Here is a 27150-nt window from a genome sequence, read left to right on the forward strand (position 1 = left end):
GCTAATGGTCATCTGGAGACTGAAGAGCCTATCTACACTGAGTGGACAAGACCAGCAAATCTCCAAACATGACAATAGCTAGGTGAGACCACCACATCACAGTCATTGTAAGTACATTTTTCCTCAATAAAGAAGTTACCAGCAAAGTTAGTGCCAGTAGAAAAAGACAAGTGCAAGGTTGTTGTTTTTTTTGGGGGGGACTGATACATCTTATTTAACATACTCTTTGAAGAGGTAGGGCTTCAGATGTTTTTGGAAGATATGCAGGGACTCTTCTGTTCTAGCATCAGGGGGAAGCTGGTTCCACCTTTGGGGTGCCAGGACAGAGAAGAGTTTTGACTGGGCTGAGCGGAAGCTGATCTCCCATAGCGATGGGACAGCCAAAAGATCAGAGATGGCAGAACGGAGTGCTCAGGTTGGGATGTAGGGTTTGAGCATTGCCTGAAGGTAGGGAGGCGCAGTTCCCCTTGTTGCTCCGTAGGCAAGCACCATGGTCTTGTCGTGGACGCGAGCTTCGATGGGAGAACATGGGAGAACTTGGGAAGGTTGAACACCAGACGGGCTGCCGCATTCTGGATAGGTTGCAGGTTGAGTTTGATGGCACAAGCGGTGAGCCCAGCCCACAGAGTTGCAGTAGTCCAGATGGGATATGACAAGTGCCTAGATTAGGACCTGCGCCACTTCCTGTGTGAGGAAAGGTCGTACTCTAGGGATGTTGTAGAGTAGGGGTATTCAGCTCTTCCTACGAGGTCCAGAGCCTGCTGGTTTTCTGTTCTACCTGATAATTAATTGCACCAGTTCTATCTGATAATTAATCAGTCCCTGATTAAAGGAGAACCACTTTAAAAAGCAGTGGAACTGGCTTCGAGGTCCAGAGTTGAGTTTGAGGGTTGTAGAGCATGAATCTGCAGGAGCGAGTCACTGTTTTGATGTTTGTGGAGGACAGGGTCACGTCAGGATTCTTTGATGAAGGTGCTGCTGCCTCCAGATGTGGAGGTTCTGCTTTTTCTCCTGGCAGATAATCTAAGGGTGGGACTGACCTCAATTTCAGGGCTGGTCTACATCAAGAAGAGAAAATAATCATTCCATCCTCTGAATGGAGCCCATAGTAGGCCTGTCAGCAGGGGCACAGAGAGGATCTGAGGCATGGAACACTTTTGTTTGTTGAGAGTGTTGTTATTAGGATAAGGAGTCCCATAAACAGTGATCCTCAAAGCAGTGAGGATAGGTGAAAACAATGACACAACTGAATGAATGTTATACAAGCTCTACTGTGTTGGAAGCTCACATTATCTGAGATGAAGGCAAAGTTACCTGGAAGTAGCCTAACATTCACTGCATGCAGTATTTGAACATTTCAGCAAGTCTATTGAAAAATCAAGAGAACGACAGTCCCCATTCCCATGGTCTCTGTGTGTAATGTGATTTGGACTGATAAATCAATAATCAAATCAAAATCAAATCATATCAAACTTCATTTGTCACATGCGCCGAATACAAGTGTAGACTTTACCGTGAAATGCTTACTTACAAGCCCTTAACCAACAGTGCAGTTCAAGAAGAAAATATATACCAAGTAGGCTAAAATAAAAAGTAATAATAAAAAGTAACACAGTAAGACTAACGAGGCTATATACAGGGGGCACCGGTACCGAGTCAGTGTGCAGGGGTACAGGCTAGTTGAGGTAATCTGTACATGTAGGTGGGGGTGAAGACACTATGCAAAGGTAACAAACAAACAGCAAGTAGCAGCAGTGTACTAGAGGGGGGGTGTCAATGTAAATTGTCCGGTTGCGATTTTTATGACTTGTTCAGCAGTCTAATGGCTTGGGGGTAGAAGCTGTTGAGGAGCCTTTTGGTCCTAGACCTGGCGCTCCGGTACGCTTGCCGTACTGTAGCAGAGAAAACAGTCTATAACTTGGCTGACTGGAGTCTGACAATTTTATGGGCCTTCCTCTGACACCGCCTAGTATATAGGTGCTGGATGGCAGGAAGCTTGGCCCCAGTGATGTACAGGGCCATTCGCACTACCCTCTGTAGCGCCTTACGGTCAGATGCCGAGCAGTTGCCATACCAGGCGGTGATGCAACCGGTTAGGATGCTCTTGATGGTGCAGCTGTAGAACCTTTTGAGGATCTGGTGGCCCATGCCAAATCTTTTCAGTCTACTGAGGGGGAAAAGGTTTTGTCGTGACCTCTTCACGACTGTCTTGGTATGTTTGGACCATGATAGTTCGTTGGTGATGTGGACACTAAGGAACTTGAAACTCTCGACCCGCTCCACTACAGCCCCGTCGATGTTAATGGGGGCCTGTTCGGCCCGCCTTTTCCTGTAATCCACGATCAGCTCCTTTTTCTTGCTCACATTGAGGGAGAGAGGTTGTCCTGGCACCACACTGCCAGTTCTCTGACCTCCTCCCTATTGGCCGTCTCATCGTTGTCGGTGATCGGGCCTACCACTGTTATGTCGTCAGCAAACTTAATGATGGTGTTGTATTCGTTTTTGGCCACGCAGTCGTGGGTGAACAGGAAATACAAGAGGGGACTAGGTACGGTATGCGAATTGGAGCGGTATGCGAATTGGAGTGGGTCTATGGTATCCGGGAGGATGCTGTTGATGTGAGCCATGACCAGCCTTTCAAAGCACTTCAGGGCTACCGACGTGAGTGCTACGGGGCGGTAATCATTTAGGCAGGTTACCTTCGCTTCCTTGGGCACAGGGACTATGCTGGTCTGCTTGAAACATGTAGGTATTACAGACTCGGTCAGGGAGAGGTTGAAAATGTCAGTGAAGACACTTGACAGTTGGTCCGCGCATGCTTTGAGTACACGTCCTGGCAATCCGTCTGGCCCAGCGGCTTTGTGAATGTTGACCTGTTTAAAGGTCTTGCTCACATCGGCTACCGAGAGCGTTATCACACAGTCATCCAGAACAGCTGGTGCTCTCATGCATGCTTCAGTGTTGCTTGCCTCGAAGCGAGCATCAAAGGCATTTAGCTTGTCTGGTAGGCTCGCGTCACTGGGCAGCTCTCGTCTGGTTTTAACTTTGTAGTCCGTAATAGTTTTCAAGCCCTGCCACATCCGAGAGCCGGTGTAGTAGGATTCAATCTTAATCCTGTATTCACGCTTTTCTTGTTTGATGGTTCGTCTGAGGGCATAGCAGGATTTCTTATAAGCATCCAGATTAGTCTCCCGCTCCTTGAAAATCGGCAGCTATAGCCTTTAGCTGGATGCGGATGTTGCCTGTAACCCATGGCTTCTGGTTGAGATGTGAACGTACAGTCACTGTGGGGACGAAGTCGTCTATGCACTTATTGATGAAGCCAGTGACTGAGGTGGTGTATTCCTCAATGCCATTGGATGAATCCCGGAACATATTCCAGTCTGTGCTAGCAAAACAGTCCTGTAGTGTAGCGTACGGGTCATCTGACCAGTTCCGTATTGAGCGAAATGACGTTAATGCCATTTCACTTTCAGATTGACTGAAAACAATGAACAAACAAGTTATTTTCTTCAGTTCAAAACAATGTGTGAATATCCTATGAACAAAACATACTGGCATAAGGAGTGCCCAATATACTGCCAACCATACTCATAACAAAGAGCCTGGACTATCCTAATTTCATGTTTCAAGGAGCTAATTACTGTTAAAGCCAAGATCTTCCATTCACATCACAGAGAGGACTTCCTAGTTCTAAAACCCTATCTATGAGAAGCTGATTGAAACATCTGATAAACCAAACATAAACAAAAAGAGTTGAGGGCGAGGAAGAGCAGCTGGATGAGAGTTCTGAGAGAATATCCTCAAGCTGCAAGTTCCTGTTGACACTTTCAGTATCTTGTCTTTTTTTGTCTTTTGGTCTAAAAAATATACTGTTAAAACAAAGAACAAAACCAAGAGATGAAGAAATGATCTTTAACTTCTCTGGGATATGTGGGACGCCAACGTCCCACTTGGCCAAAAGCCAGTAAAAATGCAGAGCGCCAAATTCAAATAAATTACTATAAAAATCAAACTTTCATTAAATCACACATGAAATATACCAAATTAAAGCTACACGTGTTGTGAATCCAGCCAACATGTCAGAAATCAAATAAGCTTTACGACGAAAGTACACCAAACGATTATGTTAGGTCAGAGCCAAGTCACAGAAAAACACAGCCATTTTTCCAGCCAAAGAGAGGAGTAACAAAAAGCAGAAGAGATATAATTAATCACTAACCTTTGATGATCTTCATCAGATGACACTCATAGGACTTCTTGTTACACAATACATGTATGTTTTGTTCGGTAAAGTTCATATTTCTATCCAAAAATCTGGGTTTAGGCGGGACGCTACTGTCTCACTTGGCCAAAAGCCAGAGAAAATGCAGAGCGCCAATTTCAAATAAATTACTATAAAAATTAAACTTTCATTAAATCACACATGAAATATACCAAATTAAAGCTACACTGGTTGTGAATCCAGCCAACATGTCAGAATTCAAATAGGCTTTTCGGCGAAAGCAAACGATGCTACTATCTGAGGATAGCACCATAGTAAACAAAGAGAGAGAAGCATATTTCAACCCTGCAGGCACGACACAAAACGCAGAAATAAAAATATAATTCATGCCTTACCTTTGACGAGCTTCTGTTGTTGGCTCTCCAATATGTCCCATAAACATCACAAATGGTCCCTTTGTTCGATTAATTCCGTCGATATATATCCAAAATGTCAATTTATTCGGTTCCAACTTGTGAAACGTAACTACAAAATATCTCAAAAGTTACCTGTAAACTTTGCCAAAATATTTCGAACTACTTTTGTAATACAACTTTAGGTATTTTTTAACATAAATAATCGATAAAATTGAAGACGGGATGATCTGTGTTCAATACAGGATTAAAACAAACTGTAGCTAGCTTTCTGGTCACGCGCCTCTAACAAACAGTACACAACAAGTGACCCTCATTCAAAATGGCCGTACTTCTTCATTACACAAAGGAAAAAACCTCAACCAATTTCTAAAGACTGTTGACATCCAGTGGAAGCGGTAGGAAGGGGATATAAAAATGGGATGAGAGTTGTCTGCAGGTTTCACATTATTGTGTGGGAGAGTTTGAGAACCTGCTCTTTGAACTGTGTATAACAAATGGGGGAATTAAACGAACATGCGATTAGAGTCTGAATATGTTCGTGACCACATAGCTATCAACTCTGCATTCAGAACATGAGAATCCACCCACTGAAACTAGGACAGCAGAATCCGTGCCCATCTTCCGAAAACAACTGAAACCCTACCTCTTCAAAGAGTATCTTAAAGACATCTCAGTTTTATCCTCATAAATGCGGAAAACACATTTCAGTTGAATAGATTCAGTTGGACAACTGACTAGGTATCCCCCCTTTCCCTTTAAAAGGCGTACACTTGTCTTTTCCGATTAGCACTGAATCTGCTCTATAACTTCTGTATTGAGGAACGATGCACTGTGATGTGGTTTTTTCACCTAGCTATCTTCAGGTTAATACACTTACTGTAAATCACTTTTCATAAAGGTGTCTACTAAATTACTAAAATGTCAATGTAAAATGTCATTCTTATGAAGGCCTGTGGACCTCTTTCCTCTGACCATACAATTCAAGATGGTGGTTAGAAATTTAAAGGAAAAGGTCTAACTAACTTCTCTAGGATAGGGGGCAGCATTTTCACACTTGAAAAGCATACCCAAATTCAACTGCCAGCTACTCATCCCCAGAAGATAAGATATGCATATTGTTAGTAGATAATGGATAGAAAACACTCTGAAGTTTCTAATGTTTAACCATGTCTAACCATGTTTCCTAACATATCTAAACATCCACACCCTGGCCCCATTCTGTTGGTCTTCAAAAGGTGCCGACTAGGTCTGGTGTGGCGTTATGGGTCCTGGAACCAGGTCCTTATTGCCTGCCCAGGCTCCTGTCTAATGGGGAACAATGGAGCACAGCACAACCATTCATTTATAGGGGACAATAGGAACCTTTCTACCAACCCAGATCATTGTGACATCATTGTTGTTGCTATTGCAGATTTTACTGGGTTCTGGCTGCTGAGCATTACTCAAGTGGAGACCAGCATGTCCCATAACAGACTGTTAACTACATCACTTTACCCAGATGAACACCCCATTCCATAGAAGCATTTTAATACCACCAGCAAGTCAAAATACTAAAACACAGGCATAGTGTACTCATTTCTTTATTATATTCATCTTTAAAATCTTCTATATAAACATTTGTCAGCAGTGGCTTCCTAGTTGTACGGCTGGACTAGGCCAATCAGGCACAACAACAGGCCTGTTGGGAGAGGGGCCCCAATTTAGCCCTTGAACCACAGCCCCTCAATAGCAGTTTTCATTCCGGCCCATGGGGCAGGAATGTGGCCACCCATTGATTAAACAAATACAACATGTACTACAGCACAACAAACGTAGAACACTCCTCTAGCTCCAGGAAAACACCTGCTAAGTAGCAAACAAAGCAAGGGGAAGCACTGTCGAGTTTCCATCTGAGGTGTTTTACCCAAAAGGCTCAGACTTGTGGGCCATGGCTCCGGCGGACCTGCTCTGGCTTGGGCCCAATACCAGGCCACGGGAACTTTTCAGCTGGCATTTATACTGAACAAAAATATAAACACAACATGTAAAGTGTTAGTTCCATGTTTCATGAGCTGAAATAAAAGATCCCAGAAATGTTCCATACGCACAAAAAGCATATTTCTCTCATATTTTGAGCACAAATGAGTTTATATTCCTGTTAGTGAGCATTTCTCATTTGCCAAGATAATCCATCCACCTGACAGGTGTGGCATATCAAGAAGCTGATTAAACAGCATGATCATTACAAAGGTGCACCTTGTGCTGAGGACAATAAAAGGTCACTCTAAAATGTGCAGTTGTCACACAACACAATGCTACAGATGTCTCAAGTTGAGGGAGCATGCAATTGGCATGCTGACTGCAGGAATGTCCAGCAGCGATGTTACCAGAGAATTGAATGTTCATTTCTCTACCGTGAGCCACCTCCAACATAATTTTTGAAAATTTGGCAATATGCCCAACCAGCTTCCACATCCGGCTTCTTCACCTGCGGGATCATCTGAGGGGGTGCTGAGGAGTATTTCGGTCTGTTATTTCAATTGACCGATTTCCTTATATGAACTGTAAACTCAGTAAAATAGTTGAAAATGTTGCGTTTAGATTTTTGTTCGGCACACATAACAATGGCTAACTGTGAACACCTCACAAAGCAACGGTCTTGATGCAGAGGTTGTTGATCCTGCTCACCCCAAGTCTTTAGTGTCACACTCCTAAAGAAACAATGACACTAGAGCTGACATCAACATAAAAACACTGGCAACACAATGGTGTTGGGCAAGTTAAGTGGAAGTTCCGCATAAGTCCCATTTATGTAAAACATGTACATCAATCTAGATCATTGTGCATACTAAGTTTGACACATTTAAAACAGTCATTGATGGCATATACATGAAAATACAGCAGTTCACCATTGATGATGGATTAAATCATGATCACTAGTCTTGATTAAAGTACAGTCATTACAGTTCAGTTTCCATTTAGTATTTATAATTTGAAAACAAAAATACAGTTAAGTGAAATGAAACATCCCACTGGAGATTAAAAAGGCAGAACATAACTAAACAGATCAAGACAAATAGGAGGCAGAAAATTACCACAGTTACGGCAAAAAAAGTGAATCTGTCCTACCATCACTTACCCATAAAAATGCCCACATCAAACCAAGACCTAAAATGTACAACTGTTTCATAACCCCCATTCAAATCCTCCCTGTACCCCAACATTGTTCCTCTAACCCCTGGTGTGAAAAAGTGTCACCTTCAATTTCATAGGTAAAGCAGTGAAACAGGCATAAGTGTCAAGTGGGTATGGAGGGCTGGAGTCTTGGACAGTGCTTTTCAGTTTTCAGAACAGGTTATTGTCAAGCTATGAGCACACAGCCATGAGCACAGCCATGCAAACTGCATAGACAAACATTGGCAGTAGAATGGCCTTACTGAAGAGCTCAGTAACTTTCAACAGGGCACCGACATTGGATGCCACCTTTCCAACATTTTTTATTTATTTAACTAGGCAGGTCCTTCCCAAATTGTGCGCCACCCTATGGGACTCCCAATCACGACGGTTGTGATACAACCTGGAATCGAACCAGGGTCTGTAGTGACGCCTCTAGCACTGAGAGACCGTGCTTTACACCGCTGAGCCACTTGGGAGCCCCCAACAAGTCAGTTCATCAAATGTCTGCCCTGCTAGAGCTGTCCCGGTCAACTGTAAGTGCTGTTATTGTGAAGTGGAAACGTCTAGGAGCAACAAGTCGAAGTGGTAGGCCACACAAGCTCACAGAACGGGACCGCCGAATGCTGAAGCACGTAGGTCATAAATAGTCTGTCCTCGGTTGCAACAATTACTACCGAGTTCCAAACTGCCTCTGGAAGCAATGTCAGCACAATAACTGTAAGGAGCTTCATGAAATGGGTTTCCATGGCCAAGCAGCCGCACACAAGACTAAGATCACCATGCCAAGCGTCGGCTGGAGTGGTCTACAGCTCGCCGCCATTGGACTCTGGAGCAGTGGAAACACGTTCTCTGGAGTGATGAATCAAGCTTCACCATCTGGCAGACCGAGGGACGAAGCTAGGTTTGGTGGACGCCAGGAGAACGCTACCTGCCTGACTGCATAGTGCCAACTGTAAAGTTTGGTGGAGGAGGAATAATGGTCTGGGGCTGTTTTTAATGGTTCCGGCTAGGCCTCTTAGTTCTAGTGATCGGAAATCTTAACGCTACAGTATACAATGACATTCTAGACGATTCTGTGGTTCCAACTTTGTGGCAACAGTTTGGGGAACACCCTTTCCTGTTTCAGTGTGTAAGAACTTGACTGGCCTGACCTCAACCCCATCGAACACCTTTGGGATGAATTGGAACGCCGACTGCGAGCCAGGCCTAACTAATGCTCTTGTTGCTCAATTCCCCACAGCAATGTCTCAACATCTTGTGGAAAGCCTTTCCAGAAGAGTGGAGGCTGTTATAGCAGCAAACGGGGGGACTACCTCCATATTAATGCCCATGAGTTTGGAATGAGATGTTCAACAAGCAGGTGTCCACATACTTTTGGTCATATAGTGTATGTATTACAATTGCTATAAAATGTGCTATATCACTTATCATGGTTGTGTGTCAACATAGGGAATAGCCATGCTTATTTTACTGTAAACAACCTTTTGGAATGCTATTAAAGCATAACATTAAGTTCAGGTATGTTTTCAAGTTGATACATGTAGTTGGTCCCACTGTAATCCCTGTCTAGCTACCTAGATATTTTGCATTTATGGATGGTCCTACTGTGAACTTAAAAATCCTCTCCAAATTATTGCAATATCAAGGTCTGAATAAATAGCAATTTTCAGAGTACAGTCAAAGCTAAACAGTCTCAAGAAATTACATACAACTATCAGGAGAATGATTCCTGTCGGTGTGCTGCTAGTGCTTCTAAAAGGCAAGTCAAATCCTTCTGACCTCCACCAATAAATAAATACAGAACCAACAGGATGAACAGGCTAATGATGTACATGTGACTCCCTCTCTAAACTCTCCCACAGCTCCTGGACCAGAAATTGGCAAACAATCTACCGACTGCCTGTTAAAAGCCTGCGAGGGGCATAATATTGTCAATATTCATTAAACCAGCAGGCTCCAACAGAACAGACACTGCAGTGAGCTATTGATCTATGAAAACAGAGGTGACCGTGTGTCTCAGTATTATGAATAACATGGAAGGCACTATGGTAGAGTCCTTTTCAGTTCAACAGAAGAATTTGATTACAAGAGCAAAATCATCTTAGACACTCATGTTAAAAAAGGTCAATGTTTGCTATAGAATTCAACATATTAGTTGTAACAAATGCCCTGGTCTCTCTGTGCTTATAAGGCATAATGAAGCTGTACATCCTACACATATTACTTTTACATCTAAGTTAAAGATACTGAGATGTACATTCTAGTCTACTCAAGACTATGTATTAAAATCCATCAAATCACCTAAAAACATATTGAGCAACAATCATTTGTGCAGTTTGGAGCCTTAGCTAGGCCTTAATACAATGAACTAAATCTCTTCGGCTATATGCTGTAAACAAATTTAGAGCTTAAACCTTCAAACTAAACCCCCATTCATATATGATGCCCCTTCACCTCAAATACTTTGTCAAGGAAGAAAAATGACTGTAGAAGTACTCTTTCCACAAGAGGGTGATATTCATAAGCTTTAGTTTACATAATAAGTGTTGATAGTACGTCAAATTATTCCAGCAGCATCAATCATTGGTTTCTGGAAGCATGTAAAGTTTGACTGTTAATAAGGAGTGAATAAATAAGGTTTACAACTTTAAAAAATTAAGAGCATTCATAAAAATCTCCAACCAGATTCACCTAAGACACAGGAGTTTCAAAAATATGTTAACGTCTGCCATGTGTTGATGACTTTCAGTTATTGACAGGACAGCAGACAGTGAGACAGATGCCAACATCAACAAAAAAGCCTTTAGATCATTGGTATTCAAACTTTTTCAGGGGGGACCAACCCTTTTTTTCATAATCCTTTCTCGAGACCCCCCCACCCCAGATCTAATGACACGGCCTTAAAAGGAAACATTTCCATTTTTACATCAACAAATAAACTTCAATTCATTACATTTTTATCTCTTATTAAAATGAAAAGAAACCATTAAATACATTTACTCAAAATAGTATTTTTCAAATTATTTCTCAAAAACATTTGTATATTGTCAAATAAAATGATCTGTACTCTTAATTTGCTTACTTCTAATTTTTTTTGGGGGGGCGAACCCACAGCAGTTCCCACACAATCCAACTAACTAGAGGTCGCGACCCTGACTTTGAATACCACAGCTTTAGATGGTGACATTGGAATTATAAAATCCCTGTCATTTAAGCGAAATCATTGAGTGCTTTCTGAATGCATAAGACATTTGGAAAGAAGATGCCAGCAGTATGACTTCTGTAGAGTAAAAAATAAATAAAAAGGCTTCCTAGGGTAATTGCATAATTTTGCTTTGAAGGGTCAGAGTGAGTTTGTGTGTACCGGTCAGTGGCCTGTGTGTGGACCTTTTGCAGGTGGCTCCTGCTGCAGGAAGGGGGTGAACGAGGACCGCACAGTGCGGCCCCTCAGGGGCTGCTGCACGCGGAAGTTGTTGACCATGCTCTTCTGCACCTCCTCCTCTGCTGAGGTGAAGAGAAGGCTCCGGAACACTGCCAGCTGAGTAAGGGACAATGTGTTACGCAGACCTGAAACTATGGAGTTAAAACACCAAGGTGTAAACCGCTGGTAATGCCATTGATGTTCCCTCCCTGTTCTCCACTAGCAAACAAACACATACAAATCCACACTAACCTGGTCATGGCTGACTTCGATGTGCTGCTTCATGATAATCCAGGTCACTGCCTCAGTCAGAGGAGGAGTGGTAAGTGACCCTGCATACGTCCAGTAATCGTCAATGTTAGCAGGCAGTAGGCAGGCTGGGTCAAACCTAGTGAACTCAACAACACTGTCCTAGGGAGTGAAAACGGAAAGAGGAAAGGGTTACATGGTGCTGCCAATTGGCATTCCCCATCCATAATAACCTTACTGATAGTAGTGGCATGTAATTTGACTCATGGCCACTAGATGGCAGTTAAAGTTGACCATCTTCCCATCTCTGATCATATTTCAGAATTGTTCCTTTGTGTAATAATTCTGTGGGAGGTAACAAATGGTGTTCTACCCTCTACCACTCCTGTATAGCTCCTACACTGTCGTCACTCTCCCCCTCACATTCTATTGCCATACAAATGTCACGTGTGCTCCACCTGAGACTTGTCCAGATTGCCCAACTGAGTCGTACAGTACATTGACTATTTTTGTTCTTACGCTTGGGCGGCTTTCTCAGAAACTCAGAGGCATATACCACCTGCTTGAAATGCACTCTTTGAAACCTTGGTTTAAAAAAATAAAAATCACCTTCATGATTTAAGTGGTCAATCATTGAACTCACCTTGTGTCTGACAGCAGGTAGAGCATCCACTAGTTTCTGCAGTCCCTCGTGTCTCTTCCCTATCTGAGGAGTAAAATAATCTGTGTCTGAGCACTGAGTCCATCTGTCAGGCATGTGCTGTGTGTCTACATTCACTGCACGGGGTGTTTACATTTCAATGCCAGTAAATCTTGAAATGGTATGCATGTATGTACAGTGGGGAGAAGAAGCAATTGATACACTGCCGATTTTGCAGGTTTTCCTACTTACAAAGCATGTAGAGGTCTGTAATTTTTATCATAGGTACACTTCAACTGTGAGAGACGGAATCAAAAATCCAGAAAATCACATTGTATGATTTAAGTAATTCATTTGCATTTTATTGCATGACATAAGTATTTGATCACCTACCAACCAGTAAGAATTCCAGCTCTCACAGACCTGTTAGTTTTTCTTTTAAGAAGCCCTCCTGTTCTCCACTCATTACCTGTATTAACTGCACCTGTCCACACACTCAATCAAACAGACTCCAACCTCTCCACAATGGCCAAGACCAGAGAGCTGTGTAAGGACATCAGGGATAAAATTGTAGACCTGCACAAGGCTGGGATGGGCTATAGGACAATAGGCAAGCAGCTTGGTGAGAAAGCAACAAATGTTGGCGCAATTATTAGAAAATGGAAGAAGTTCAAGATGACGGTCAATCACCCTCGGTCTGGGGCTCCATGCAAGATCTCACCTCGTGGGGCATCAATGATCATGAGGAAGGTGAGGGATCAGCCCAGAACTACACGGCAGGACCTGGTCAATGACCTGAAGAAAGCTGGGACCACAGTCTCAAAGAAAACCATTAGTAACACACTACGCCATCATGGATTAAAATCCTGCAGCGCACGCAAGGTCCCCCTGCTCAAGCCAGCGCATGTCCAGGCCCATCTGAAGTTTGCCAATGACCATCTGGATGATCCAGAGGAGGAATGGGAGAATGTCATGTGGTCTGATGAGACAAAAATAGAGCTTTTTGGTCTAAACTCCACTCGCCGTGTTTGGAGGAAGAAGAAGGATGAGGTCAACCCCAAGAATACCATCCCAACCGTGAAGCATGGAGGTGGAAACATCATTCTTTGGGGATGCTTTTCTGCAAAGGGGACAGGACGACTGCACCATATTGAGGGGAGGATGGATGGGGCCATGTATCGCGAGATATTGGCCAACAACCTCCTTCCCTCAGTAAGAGCATTGAAGATGGGTAGTGTCTGGGTCTTCCAGCATGACAACGACCCGAAACACACAGCCAGGGCAACTAAGGAGTGGCTCCGTAAGAAGCATCTCAAGGTCCTGGAGTGGCCTAGTCAGTCTCCAGACCTGAACCCAATAGAAAATCTTTGGAGGGAGCTGAAAGTCCGTATTGCCCAGCGACAGCCCCGAAACCTGAAGGATCTGGAGAAGGTCTGTATGGAGGAGTGGGCCAAAATCCCTGCTGCAGTGTGTGCAAACCTGGTCAAGAACTACAGGAAACGTATGATCTCTGTAATTGCAAACAAAGGTTTCTGTACCAAATATTAAGTTCTGCTTTTCTGATGTATCAAATACTTATGTCATGCAATAAAATGAAAATTAATTACTTAAAAATCATACAATGTGATTTTCTGGATTTTAGTTTTAGATTCCGTCTCTCACAGTTGAAGTGTACCTATGATAAAAATTACAGACCTCTACATGCTTTGTAAGTAGGAAAACCTGCAAAATCGGCAGTGTATCAAATACTTGTTCTCCCCACTGTATGTATGTATGTATGTATGTATGTATGTATGTATGTATGTATGTATGTATGTATGTATGTATGTATGTATGTATGTATGTATGTATGTATGTATGTATGTGTGTATGTATATGACAGTAGTGGTGGTGCGTTGCATATTGTTGGGATGCATCAATAGCTATGTTAACGAGGAGCAATAAATTACCTTGAGGAAGACCCCGATAACAGCCAGTCCATTCTCCTCCATCACAGCTTCCTCAAACCGGCTGTACTTATTAGAGTTCCAGTGGACCATGTGGAGCTAGCAACAGAAAAGACAGAGCATATGTAAATCAAAATGTGTTTATCCACACACCCAGAGTCAGGTTGTAGACTTTTGTTGACATATGTCATGATACACTGACTGCATTCAAATGCAATGTGTCACAAATTATATCTGTTGCTGAATAATGATTAACCTAATTCATGTTTAATATCATTCTCAAGATAAACGACAGTCAAAAAGCAAAAGTAAAACAAATTTGGGATTATATTCTGAACTTTAAAATACACTGCTCAAAAAAATAAAGGGAACACTAAAATAACACATCCTAGATCTGAATGAATGAAATATTCTTATTAAATACTTTTTTCTTTACATAGTTGAATGTGCTGACAACAAAATCACACAAAAATGATCAATGGAAATCAAATTTATCAACCCATGGAGGTCTGGATTTGGAGTCACACTCAAAATTAAAGTGGAAAACCACACTACAGGCTGATCCAACTTTGATGTAATGTCCTTAAAACAAGTCAAAATGAGGCTCAGTAGTGTGTGTGGCCTCCACGTGCCTGTATGACCTCCCTACAACGCCTGGGCATGCTCCTGATGAGGTGGCGGATGGTCTCCTGAGGGATCTCCTCCCAGACCTGGACTAAAGCATCTGCCAACTCCTGGACAGTCTGTGGTGCAACGTGGCGTTGGTGGATGGAGCGAGACATGATGTCCCAGATGTGCTCAATTGGATTCAGGTCTGGGGAACGGGCGGGCCAGTCCATAGCATCAATGCCTTCCTCTTGCAGGAACTGCTGACACACTCCAGCCACATGAGGTCTAGCATTGTCTTGCATTAGGAGGAACCCAGGGCCAACCGCACCAGCATATGGTCTCACAAGGGGTCTGAGGATCTCATCTCGGTACCTAATGGCAGTCAGGCTACCTCTGGCGAGCACATGGAGGGCTGTGCGGCCCCCCAAAGAAATGCCACCCCACACCATGACTGACCCACCGACAAACCGGTCATGCTGGAGGATGTTGCAGGCAGCAGAACGTTCTCCACGGCGTCTCCAGACTCTGTCACGTCTGTCACGTGCTCAGTGTGAACCTGCTTTCATCTGTGAAGAGCACAGGGCGCCAGTGGCGAATTTGCCAATCTTGGTGTTCTCTGGCAAATGCCAAACGTCCTGCACGGTGTTGGGCTGTAAGCACAACCCCCACCTGTGGACGTCGGGCCCTCATACCACCCTCATGGAGTCTGTTTCTGACCGTTTGAGCAGACACATGCACATTTGTGGCCTGCTGGAGGTCATTTTGCAGGGCTCTGGCAGTGCTCCTCCTTGCACAAAGGCGGAGGTAGCGGTCCTGCTGCTGGGTTGTTGCCCTCCTACGGCCTCCTCCACGTCTCCTGATGTACTGGCCTGTCTCCTGGTACCGCCTCCATGCTCTGGACACTACGCTGACAGACACAGCAAACCTTCTTGCCACAGCTCGCATTGATGTGCCATCCTGGATGAGCTGCACTACCTGAGCCACTTGTGTGGGTTGTAGACTCCGTCTCATGCTACCACTAGAGTGAAAGCACCGCCAGCATTCAAAAGTGACCAAAACATTAGCCAGGAAGCATAGGAACTGAGAAGTGGTCTGTGGTCACCACCTGCAGAACCACTCCTTTATTGGGGGTGTCTTGCTAATTGCCTATAATTTCCACCTTTTGTCTATTCCATTTGCACAACAGCATGTGAAATTTATTGTCAATCAGTGTTGCTTCCTAAGTGGACAGTTTGATTCCACAGAAGTGTGATTGACTTGGAGTTACAGTGTTGTTTAAGTGTTCCCTTTATTTTTTTGAGCAGTGTACACCCCAAAATACCCATCCTTAACTGACAGGTATCAGTATCGATTAAACCAAACTGAGCATTGTCTGACCCAGGTCACACGTAGCTCCTCTTTGTTTCACTCTATTTCAGTTCCCAACAATGGCCCAGTCACACTGGGACCAGGGGAGGTTTACATAAAGAAAAAAGGAGTTACAACCCAATAAATACTCAGACTGTGGTGTGCTCCTATTAGGCACAGAGGGAGTTGTGTTGTAATCGTAACTTCAGCCTCTGTACACACTCTGCACCTGGAGAGTGTTGAAAACCCTGACACGGTCAGATTCTCACAGCCATTAACGACAGCTTGGCATGGCACCCTCCCCCAGACAGACAGTAGTACAGTAGTACTCCCTCTATTGTGTAAGTGTGCTTTAGGTGAGTGGAACAATATGAAAATATATAACACGTCAAAGGTGGGTCATGAGGATTGACCAGAATGCATTTCACGCAAAGCATTCTGCTTCTGTATGTAGAGGTTTCCAACAGCACAATACCCCTCTGTCACAAAAATTCCATGCCAATATAGTCATGGATTGGCTAGGACAGCACTATGCCCTGATGTCTAAAAGCAGTCCTTCCACCGTTCCATGCCATAGTCTCCTGAAGACTACAGCTCTACTAGACTTGACATGTTAGGAGGTTTTTCAAACTGCATAGAGGCATTCCACAAAATTGACATTTAAAATACAAAACACTAACTCTTAAGGAAGAGGATGTGCGGTAGCTACCTCAGCAGGGAAGAGGCGGCGGTCCACTGTATGCTCGGAGCCCCACGCGTTGCTCTCCCCCCAATGGAAGTGGAACTGACACAGCCGGAAGTTATCCTCCAGAGGACCCCCTTTAAGTACTGAGTGAGGGATGGGTAAGAATAAATAGATCATCTGTGTTATATTAGAGACCCAAGAATGGGAAACAGTAACTAGTACATAAATAACAGCTGAGTGGGGGTTAAAAACATGATTATATAAACATACATGCTAAAACATAACAAGTATCCTCTCTCCACACACACAAAAGCAGATTTTTTTTTTACAGAATAATAAGCCTATTGTATAATTGGCATGAAAATATGTATAAAGTATATTATTAAAGCAGTGAAACAAAATAGACATTTCTGAAATAACATTCAACTGAAAATGAGAAATGTCTAAACAATACATTTCAAGACAGAGTGATGTTGAGAAATAAGCCTAGGGCAGGGATACTTAAAAAGTTAATCAAAGTCACATTCCACGTGGTGGGCATTGCGGTTTTAGTGAGGCACATTGCAGAGCAGAGAGGCCTTACTGGATTTGTCGGTGGTGTCGTCGTACTCAACCAGGAATGAGTACCCGTTGTTCCATATCTGTGAGCACGTCCCGGGGTCGTAATCCGGGGTCAGCGGCTTGAGGTGAGGATCAAAAACGCTCTTACGCACCCGAATATCGATAGGAGATTGTCTGTTACCCCCTGGAGCAACGAGTGGTCCCTGCCACATTGGATGCACTGGAGTCAAAGGATGAGAGAGGACTTCAATCTAGGCTGACAGTAAAATTTGTGATGAATAAAGCCCAACAAGGAATTACAGGGCACATTTGTAAATCACATTTGGTCCTATTGCTTAGCCCACTAAAACAAAGACAAATGCTGACACTTACTTTTCATTGTGTACTCTCCAGCTTCCTGCATTATTATTTGGCAAAATGCCAAAAATAAAATATGATTAAAATGTCTCACAGTAGACAAGCAATTCAACAGACTTCGAGTTAGACCAGTAAGCCTCCTCCCTACATTCCATTTAGAGAAATGAGTAAAGCAGAGGAGGAATGAGACACTTGGGTTATTCCTCATGAAACTAGGACAAAAAAAGACCATGATTTGGCAGATTTTCACAACATTTAATATACAGAACAGTACTTTGGAGGAAGGTTTGTTGACATATATTTGACATTTGTAACAAAGCATAATTGAGAAATAATTATTTAAAGTTTGCATATTTATAACATTTTGTCCTTACCCAGGCCTCCTTTAAGACTCCATAATGTATATGTAGGTGCTACAAAGCAAACACTGGTATCATATGATTGTTTTCCCCGCTTGCTCAGTAATAGCAGTAGTATTTTGATTTCAATAAAAGTCTTACATTAAATTTACAAATATTGAAAAATCTAAAAAGGAATATAGACAATATACCAGTTAAGACTTGGCACATTTTCAATATAGTGTTAAACAAAATATTCTCTACAGGAATATCAAAAATATTCATAAATTGATGTATGAAAATTGTTATAGAAATCACTCATATTTCAGAGCAAGCCGCAAAGCTTCATATGACACCAATTTTTGCTTTGTAGCACCTACATATGAAACATTATGGAGTCTTAAGAGGCCTGGGTTAGGCAAAAATCTCAAATATGCTAACTTTGATTAGTTATTTCTCAATTATGCTTTTAGATACCAATGTCAAATGTATGGCAAAAATCCTTCCTCCACAGGACCATTCTATGGATTAAATAAGAATTGTGTGTGTGTGGGGGGGGGGGGGGGTTGTCCTGGTTTCGTGAGGAATCACCCACTTCCTTCCTCTAACTCGAATTCAAAGGAAATTGCAGAATAAGTCAAATGTGGGTAGGTTACAGAAACTGACTCACGGAATATATTGGCAGCCCAACAGGTCTTCTCCACAGAAGGAGAGACAGTAGTTCAGTTCTGAACGGAAAGTTTATTAAAATCTGCATTTTCTGGCATTACAATAAATCTACTAGGACCTCCTATATCTGTACAATGGTCCGTTGGAAAAGGTATTTTCAATGGGAACAATTCTTTTTAAATGAACCTTTTTGCTACTGTACCCATGGCTCTAATGTGCGACGAAAATGTGTGTCGCTGCTGTGTAACCTGCAGTTTTAATTTGGGAACACCAATGCAACAACAAAAATGTATTTATATTATAATTGTTGTAACAAGGCTTCGCTGTACCGTTGTTTCCCCGAGCGCAGATTTGTTAGCTTCATGCTTGCACCCTTACTACAGCGAACACGGATGTTTCCTACTAGCACACAGTTCAAAAGATCGGACTCATTAACCAGGGCAACGTTTCTTTTTCTTCCTGTCGAGGATTGGAAGCCGCATTTTACATTCCTAAAAACTGTCACCAGCCGTTTACCATTCGTTTTAAGCCTTGTTTAGTCATGTTTGTTACCTGACTAACTAGCTAGCTAACAACCTGGTAACATTACCAGTATATACATTTTTCTAGGGCATAACGTGTTCCAGATTTAGCTAGAATTCATATAGGGCTGCTATATCTCAATAAATGCTATGTTGTGCTCCTTACTTTTTAAAGTGAGCACCAGTGCTAACAATGCATTTACTTTTAGAGCCCTGACTGTACCGGATTAAAATAAAAAGCATACTCTTACAATTTTTTTGGAATGCAGCCTAGTTTCCCATCATGTGTAATATAAATTGTGACAATGAAGATCATAAAATACGTCAGATTTTTTTTAAAGCTTACTTCATGTACTGAAATGAGCTATGGATTTTTGTATAATCCACTCTTCATAATCCTCTATAGCTCATGCATAGACAATGTTTCTAATTCTGTGGCCCAGTGGATCGCAGGGAGATACATCTGCCACATGTTTCTCAGTGAGGTATGCAGGGTCATGGGTAGTAAAAATAGGTTGAACACCAGTAGGACTCTCATAGCAGACATTAACATTGTGGTTCTCACCATAAAAACAACCAACCATGTTCATTATCTTCAACAGGATTTGAGGCATTATACCGATTACAGGACCTCCATGTGTTTCTCAAAAGAAACATGACTGCTTTTTCTGTGCCCTAACTGACTCATTTGCTCTAGAAAAACTGCTTTTGGTGATTCATCACAAAACCAGGACAAAATAAATATCCTAATTTGGGGGATTTTTACACCATTTAATCCATAGAATGGTCCTTTGGAGCAAGGTTTCCCAAACTCGGTCCTGGGTCGTCGTGAATCAGCTGTGTAGTGCTAGGGCAAAAACCAAAACGTGCACCCAGGGGTAAACAATTTAATCAAAGTTGGCATATTGAGGACATTTTGGCCTTATGGAGTCTTAAGCCCTGCATAATGTTTGATCTGTAGGTGCTACAAAGCTAACTTTGATGTCAAATTAAGCTTTACCAATTGCTCTGTAATATGAGTAGTATTTTTCAGTAACAATTCTTACATTCATTTAGGAAGATTGAAAAATATAAGACATGAATATTGAAAATATAACATTTTTGATTAAGCAAATGTTTCAATACATTGTTGATAATATACTTCATGGCAGGGATCAACTAGATTCAGCCGTGGGACGATTTTATTCGTGAGCAGATGGTCAGGGGGACGGAACATAATTACAAATAATTTGTAGAATGCAAATTGACCGCAAGAAGCCCAAACAGATTTATTTGACTAAAACAATTTAAAACCATGCATACATTTGTATACTATCACACCTCTCTATTATGCATGGGAATACTTTGGAACAGATTAAAAAGTATAATATGTTATCACTTGGAGCCGGTTTGCTGCCATTTTAGTTGTTTACGTTTATACAAGGGGGAGATTTAAAAATAAAAAAAATAACTATAATAATAAATCACCCGAAAGACAAATTCCCAGTTAGGGAAACTTGCTCAATGGCCATATCAAAGTTCCAGAGAGGGATCTTTGCTACTTTTAGAGTTATGATCATATTTGAAAGCAAGTTCAACAGAGTGAATGTGAAAATGGATAAAAAAAGGATTTCCCTCTGCTGGTGATTTGCAGGATGTCTAATGACCAGTAAAAGAACGGCTGTGAATGGTTACATTGCCTACTATACCAATTTCACTATGAAATGGGCCATCACTTCAGAACTACCAGAGACCCCACTCTGGAACTTTGTTATGCCAGTAGAGTATATAATGGTTCAAAAATATATAGAAAAATATGCATATTAAACATTTTTTATATTCATTTTAATATTTTTCTAAATTCAATGAATGTAAGAAAATTGTTAAAGAAATCAAAATACCACTCATATTTCAGAGCAAGCGGTAAAGCTTCATATGACACTAATTTTTGCTTTGTAGCACCTACATATGAAACACTATGGAGTTTTAAAGGACTGAGTGAGGCCAAACTTATGCCAACTTTGATTCCTTATTTCACAATGAATAATGCTTTTAGATACAAAATATGTCAACAATCCTTCCTCCAAAAAGGACCACTGTATGGATTAAATGTTGTCAAAACATTCATGGTGGTTTTTTGTCCTGGTTTCATGAGGAATCACTCTTTTGAGAGCCCAAGCATAACTTCCCTCGAAGGCAAACGTTTTTACTTGCACTTTATTTTCCACTCCCAATGGATACACCCCCCAAAAATGATTGGGTTTGCCTGGGACTGAAGAAATGAAAACATAAAATGCAACTCGGTGGGGCAGTAGTTCTTGACAAACATGATTTTACAGTTGAAGTCAGAAGTTCACACACACTTAGGTTGGAGTCATTAAAACTCATTTTTCAACCACTTCACAAATTTCTTGTTAACAAACTATAGTTTTGACAAGTCGGTTAGGACATCTACTTCGTGCATGACTAGTAATTTTTCCAGCAATTGTTTACAGACAGATTATTTCTGCCCGCGGCTATGGAACCCTGACCTGTCCACCGGACGTGCTACCTGTCCCAGACCTGCTGTTTTCAACTCTCTAGAGACCGCAGGAGCGGTAGAGATACTCTTAATGATCGGCTATGAAAAGCCCACTGACATTTTCTGATTATTATTTGACCATGCTGGTCATTTATGAACATTTGAACATCTTGGCCATGTTCTGTTATAATCTCCACCCGGCACAGCCAGAAGAGGACTGGCCACCCCTCATAGCCTGGTTCCTCTCTAGGTTTCTTCCTAGGTTTTGGCCTTTCTAGGGAGTTTTTCATAGCCACCGTGCTTCTACACCTGCATTGCTTGCTGTTTGGGGTTTTAGGCTGGGTTTCTGTATAGCACTTCGAGATATTAGCTGATGTACGAAGGGCTATATAAAATAAACTTGATTTGATTTCACTGTATCACAATTCCAGTGGGTCAGAAGTTTACATACACTAAGTTGACTGTGCCTTTAAACAGCTTGGAAAATTCCAGAAAATTATGTCATGGCTTAAGAAGCTTCTGAAAGGCTAATTGACATCATTTGAGTCAATTGGAGGTGTACCTGTGGATGTATTTCAAGGCCTACCTTCAAACTCAGTGCTTCTTTGCTTGACATCATGGGAAGAAAAAGAAAAAAAATCTACAGAAATCAGCCAAGACCTCACAAAAAAAAAAAAAAAGTAGACTTCCACAAGTCTGGTTCATCCTTGGGAGCAATTTCCAAACACCTGAAGGTACCATGTTCATCTGTACAAACAATAGTATGCAAGTATAAACACCATGGGACCACGCAGCCATCATACCGCTCAGGAAGGAGACGGGTTCTGTGTCCTAGAGATGAACATACTTTAGTGCGAAAAGTGCAAATCAATTCCAGAATAGCAAAGTACCTTGTGAAGATGCTGGAGGAAACAGGTACAAAAGTATCTATATCCACAGTAAAACGAGTCCTATATCGACAACCTGAAAAGCCGCTCAGCAAGGGAGAAGCCACAGCTCCAAAACCGCCATAAAAAGGCCAGACTACGGTTTGCAACTGCACATAAGGACAAAGATCGTACTTTTTGGAGAAATGTCCTCTGGTCTGATGAAACAAAAATAGAACTGCTTGGTAATAATGACCATTGTTATGTTTGGAGGAAAAAGGGGGAGGCTTGCAAGCCAAAGAACAACATCCCAACCATGAAGCAGAGGGGGTGGCAGCATCATGTTGTGGGGGTCCTTTGCTGTATGAGGGACTGGTGCACTTCAAAGTAGATGGCATCATGAAGGGAAATGATGAGGATATATTGAAGCAACATCTCAAGACATCAGTCAGGAAGTTAAAGCTTGGTCGCAAATGGGTCTTCCAAATGGGCAATGACCCCAAGCATACTTCCAAAGTCGTGGCAAAATGGCTTAAGGACAACAAAGTCAAGGTATTGGAGTGGCCATCACAAAGCCCTCACCTCAATCCTATAGAAAATGTGTGGGCAGAACTGAAAAAGCGTGTGCGGGCAAGGAGGCCTACAAACCTGACTCAGTTACACCAGCTGTCAGGAGGAATGGGCCAAAATTCACCCAACTTATTGTGGGAAGCTTGTGGAAGGCTAAACGAAACATATGACCCAAGTTAAACAATTTAAAGGCAATGCATGTAAACTTATGACCCACTGGGAATGTGGTGAAAGAAATAAAAGCTGAAATAAAATAATTTTCTACTATTATTCTGACATTTCACATTCTTAAAATAAAGTGGTGATCTTAACTGACCTAATACAGGGCATTTTTACTAGGATTAAATGTCAGGAATTGTGAAAAACTGAGTTTAAATGTATTTGGCTAAGGTGTATGTAAACTTCCGACTTCAACTGTATATAAATGGCAGGCTCAGTCTGCAGGGCCTTATGAATGTGTAAAGCTGACCAATCAGCTGTTTACGTGTCATTAATATTTGTATAGGCTTTTATCATACTTTTGGAAGTGTAGTTTGCTGGATGACAAGTTCCGGTCATTTTCTTGCTTACCAAGTGTAAACAATGGCAGAAGCAAAGTCAGTGTTTTTGTAGCGTACCTCTGTAGTAATAACAAACAAATGCAGCCGTACTTAAGTTTTCATGCTGTAAAAAGAGTTGGAAGGCGCTACGTTTAAGATGCAGAGCACCTTGGAATGTAGCCTACATTTCAACCACACAGACTACACTGCTGGGAGCGGTTTATCTGAATACTTTAAAATAATGACCAGAAAACTTTGTTAATATATCCCTTTATTTGTGAATATAATCGTCACCTTTGGAAACTCACCAGCGCTGTGGAAATAAATAAAAACACATATTTGCAAATTCACCCACTTGCCTCCTGCGGAATCCTTGCCCTTACACCTTGTAGGATGTATAATAAGATCATAGCTAGAATAAAAATCCACATGACAGAAAATAAGTTGCAGAAATACTTCCATTTAACTTTCAAAGTAATGTTTCACGTCGCACGAAGGAGGGCACATCTTGGTGAATAGAGCTTTGGACGCTTCACATCCCTTAAATTAGATGTCAACAACTGTGAAAATGATAGAACACAACACTCTACAAAATGGTCAAACGTCGATTAAAAGAGCCAATAAAACACAAAAGTGTATTGTAGACGCAGAGCTTTATCAGTAGCGCACAAACATTGCAAAAATAATACATGACCAAAGTTATGTGGACATCTGCTCGTCGAACATCTCATTCCAAAATCATGGGCATCAACATGGAGTTGGTCCCCCCCATTGCTGCTATAACAGCCTCCAATCTTCTGAGAAGGCTTTCCACTAGATGTTGGAATATTTCTGTGGGAACTTGCTTTCATTTAGTCACAAGAGCATTAGTGAGGTCAGGCACTGATGTTGGGCGATTAGGCCTGGCTCGCATTCGGCGTTCCAATTCATCCCAAAGGTGTTCGATGGGGATGATGTCAGGGCTCTGTGCAGGCCAGTCAAGTTCTTCCACACCGATCTCGACAAACCATTTCTGTATGGACCTCGCATTGTGCACAAGGGCATTGTCATGCTGAAACAAGAAAGGGCCTTCCCCAAACTGTTGCCACAAAGTTGGAAGTACAGAATTGTCTAGAATGTCATTGTATGCTGTAGCGTTAAGATTTCCCTTCACTGGAACTAAGGGGCCTAGCCTGAATCATGAAAAACAGCCCCAGACCATTATTCCTCCTCCTCCAAACGTTACAGTAGGCACTACGCAGTCGGGCAGGAAGCATTCTCCTGGCATCCGCCAAACCCAGCTTCGTCCATCGGACTTCCAGATGGTGAAGACTGATTCATCACTCCAGAGAATGTGTTTCCACTGCTCCAGAGTCCAATGGTGCCGAGCTTTACACCATTCCAGCTGACGTTTGGCATTTTGCATGGTGATATTAGGCTTGTGTGTGGCTGGCTTGGCCATGGAAACCCATTTCATGACACTCCCGACGAACAGTTCTTGTGCTGACGTTGTTTCCAGAGGCAGTTTGGAACTCGGTAGTGATTGTTGCAACCGAGGACAGCCGATTTTTATGCGTTGTGCTTCAGCACTCAGCAGTCTTGTTCTGTGAGCTTGTGTGGCCTACCACGTTGCGGCCGAGCCATTGTTGCTTCTAGACATTTCCACTTCTCATTAACAGCATTATGGCTTTTTCTTTGCAACTCTGCATAGAAGGCAAGCATCCCAGAGTCACCTCTTCACTGTTGACGTTGAGACTGGTGTTTTGCAGGGACCATTTAATGAAGCTGCCAGATGACTTGTGAGGCATCCGTTTCTCAAACTAGACACACTAATGTACTTGTCCTCTTGCTCAGTTGGTGGTAGGCCACACATTCCCAAACCAGAAACCGTGGATTGATGGCAGCATTCGCGTGAAACTGAAAGCGCGAACCACTGCTTTTAAGCAGGGCAAGGTGACCGGAAACATGACCGAACACAAACAGTGTAGCTATTCCCTCCGCAAGGCAATCAAACAAGCTAAGTCCCAGTATAGAGACAAAGTAGAGTCGCAATTCAACAGCTCAGACACAAGAGGTATGTGGCAAGGTCTACAGTCAATCACGGATTACAAAAAGAAAACCAGCCCCGTCGCGGACCAGGATGTCTTGCTCCCAGACAGACTAAATAACTTTTTTGCTCGCTTTGAGGACAATACAGTGCCACTGACACGGCCCGCTACCAAAACCTGCGGGCTCTCCTTCACTGCAGCCGAGGTGAGTAAAACATTTAAACGTGTTAACCCTCGCAAGGCTGCAGGCCCAGACGGCATTCCCAGCCGCATCCTCAGAGCATGCGCAGACCAGGTGGCTGGTGTGTTTAAGGACATATTCAATCAATCCTTATCCCAGTCTGCTGTTCCCACATGCTTCAAGAGGGCCACCATTGTTCCTGTTCCCAAGAAAGCTAAGGTAACTGAGCTAAACGACTACCGCCCCGTAGCACTCCACCCTACCTGACAGCCTAGACCCACTCCAATTTGCTTACCGACCCAATAGGTCCACAGACAACGCAATCGCAACCACACTGTACACTGCCCTAACCCATCTGGACAAGAGGAATACCTATGTGAGAATGCTGTTCATCGACTACAGCTCAGCATTTAACACCATAGTACCCTCCAAACTCGTCATCAAGCTCGAGACCCTGGGTCTCGACCCCGCCCTGTGCAACTGGGCCCTGGACTTCCTGACGGGCCGCCCCCAGGTGGTGAGGGTAGGTAACAACATCTCCACCCCGCTGATCCTCAACACTGGGGCCCCACAAGGGTGCGTTCTGAGCCCTCTCCTGTACTCCCTGTTCACCCACGACTGCGTGGCCATGCACGCCTCCAACTCAATCATCAAGTTTGCGGACGACACTACAGTGGTAGGCTTGATTACCAACAACGACGAGACGGCCTACAGGGAGGAGGTGAGGGCCCTCGGAGTGTGGTGTCAGGAAAATAACCTCACACTCAACGTCAACAAAACAAAGGAGATGATTGTGGACTTCAGGAAACAGCAGAGGGAGCACCCCCCTATCCACATCGACGGGACAGTAGTGGAGAAGGTGGAAAGTTTTAAGTTCCTCGGTGTACACATCACGGACAAACTGAATTGGTCCACCCACACAGACAGCGTTGTGAAGAAGGCGCAGCAGCGCCTCTTCAACCTCAGGAGGCTGAAGAAATTCGGCTTGTCACCAAAAGCACTCACAAACTTCTACAGATGCACAATCGAGAGCATCCTGTCGGGCTGTATCACCTGGTACGGCAACTGCTCCGCCCACAACCGTAAGGCTCTCCAGAGGGTAGTGAGGTCTGCACAACGCATCACCGGGGGCAAACTACCTGCCCTCCAGGACACCTACACCACCCGATGTCACAGGAAGGCCATAAAGATCATCAAGGACAACAACCACCCGAGCCACTGCCTGTTCACCCCGCTATCATCCAGAAGGCGAGGTCAGTACAGGTGCATCAAAGCAGGGACCGAGAGACTGAAAAACAGCTTCTATCTCAAGGCCATCAGACTGTTA

The 27150-nt window shown here is 42.9% G+C and overlaps 1 protein-coding gene across 7 annotated transcripts in view; it reads right to left on the reverse strand.

The window, feature by feature from the left end:
* Nucleotides 1–6205: 6205 nt before the first annotated feature.
* ca5a (carbonic anhydrase Va) overlaps nt 6206–27150 on the reverse strand; it is a 28292-nt gene continuing 7347 nt past the window's right edge. For 2 of the 7 annotated variants that reach the window (XM_039017356.1, XM_039017360.1), the window contains 6 exons: nt 17278–17475; nt 16719–16837; nt 14057–14152; nt 12111–12173; nt 11471–11629; nt 10291–11335 (listed from right to left, as the gene is read on the reverse strand). In XM_039017356.1, the coding sequence (XP_038873284.1) occupies nt 11165–11335; nt 11471–11629; nt 12111–12173; nt 14057–14152; nt 16719–16837; nt 17278–17475 (806 nt within the window). In that variant the 3' untranslated portion in view covers nt 10291–11164. Of the gene's footprint in view, nt 6640–10290; nt 11371–11470; nt 11630–12110; nt 12174–14056; nt 14153–16718; nt 16838–17277; nt 17476–27150 lie in introns of those variants that run through there. The other 5 variants (XR_005478746.1, XR_005478745.1, XM_039017358.1 and 2 more) reach the window with 5 other exon arrangements.

The sequence above is a fragment of the Salvelinus namaycush genome, chromosome 21, assembly GCF_016432855.1.
Source record: "Salvelinus namaycush isolate Seneca chromosome 21, SaNama_1.0, whole genome shotgun sequence".
NCBI lineage: Eukaryota > Metazoa > Chordata > Actinopteri > Salmoniformes > Salmonidae > Salvelinus > Salvelinus namaycush.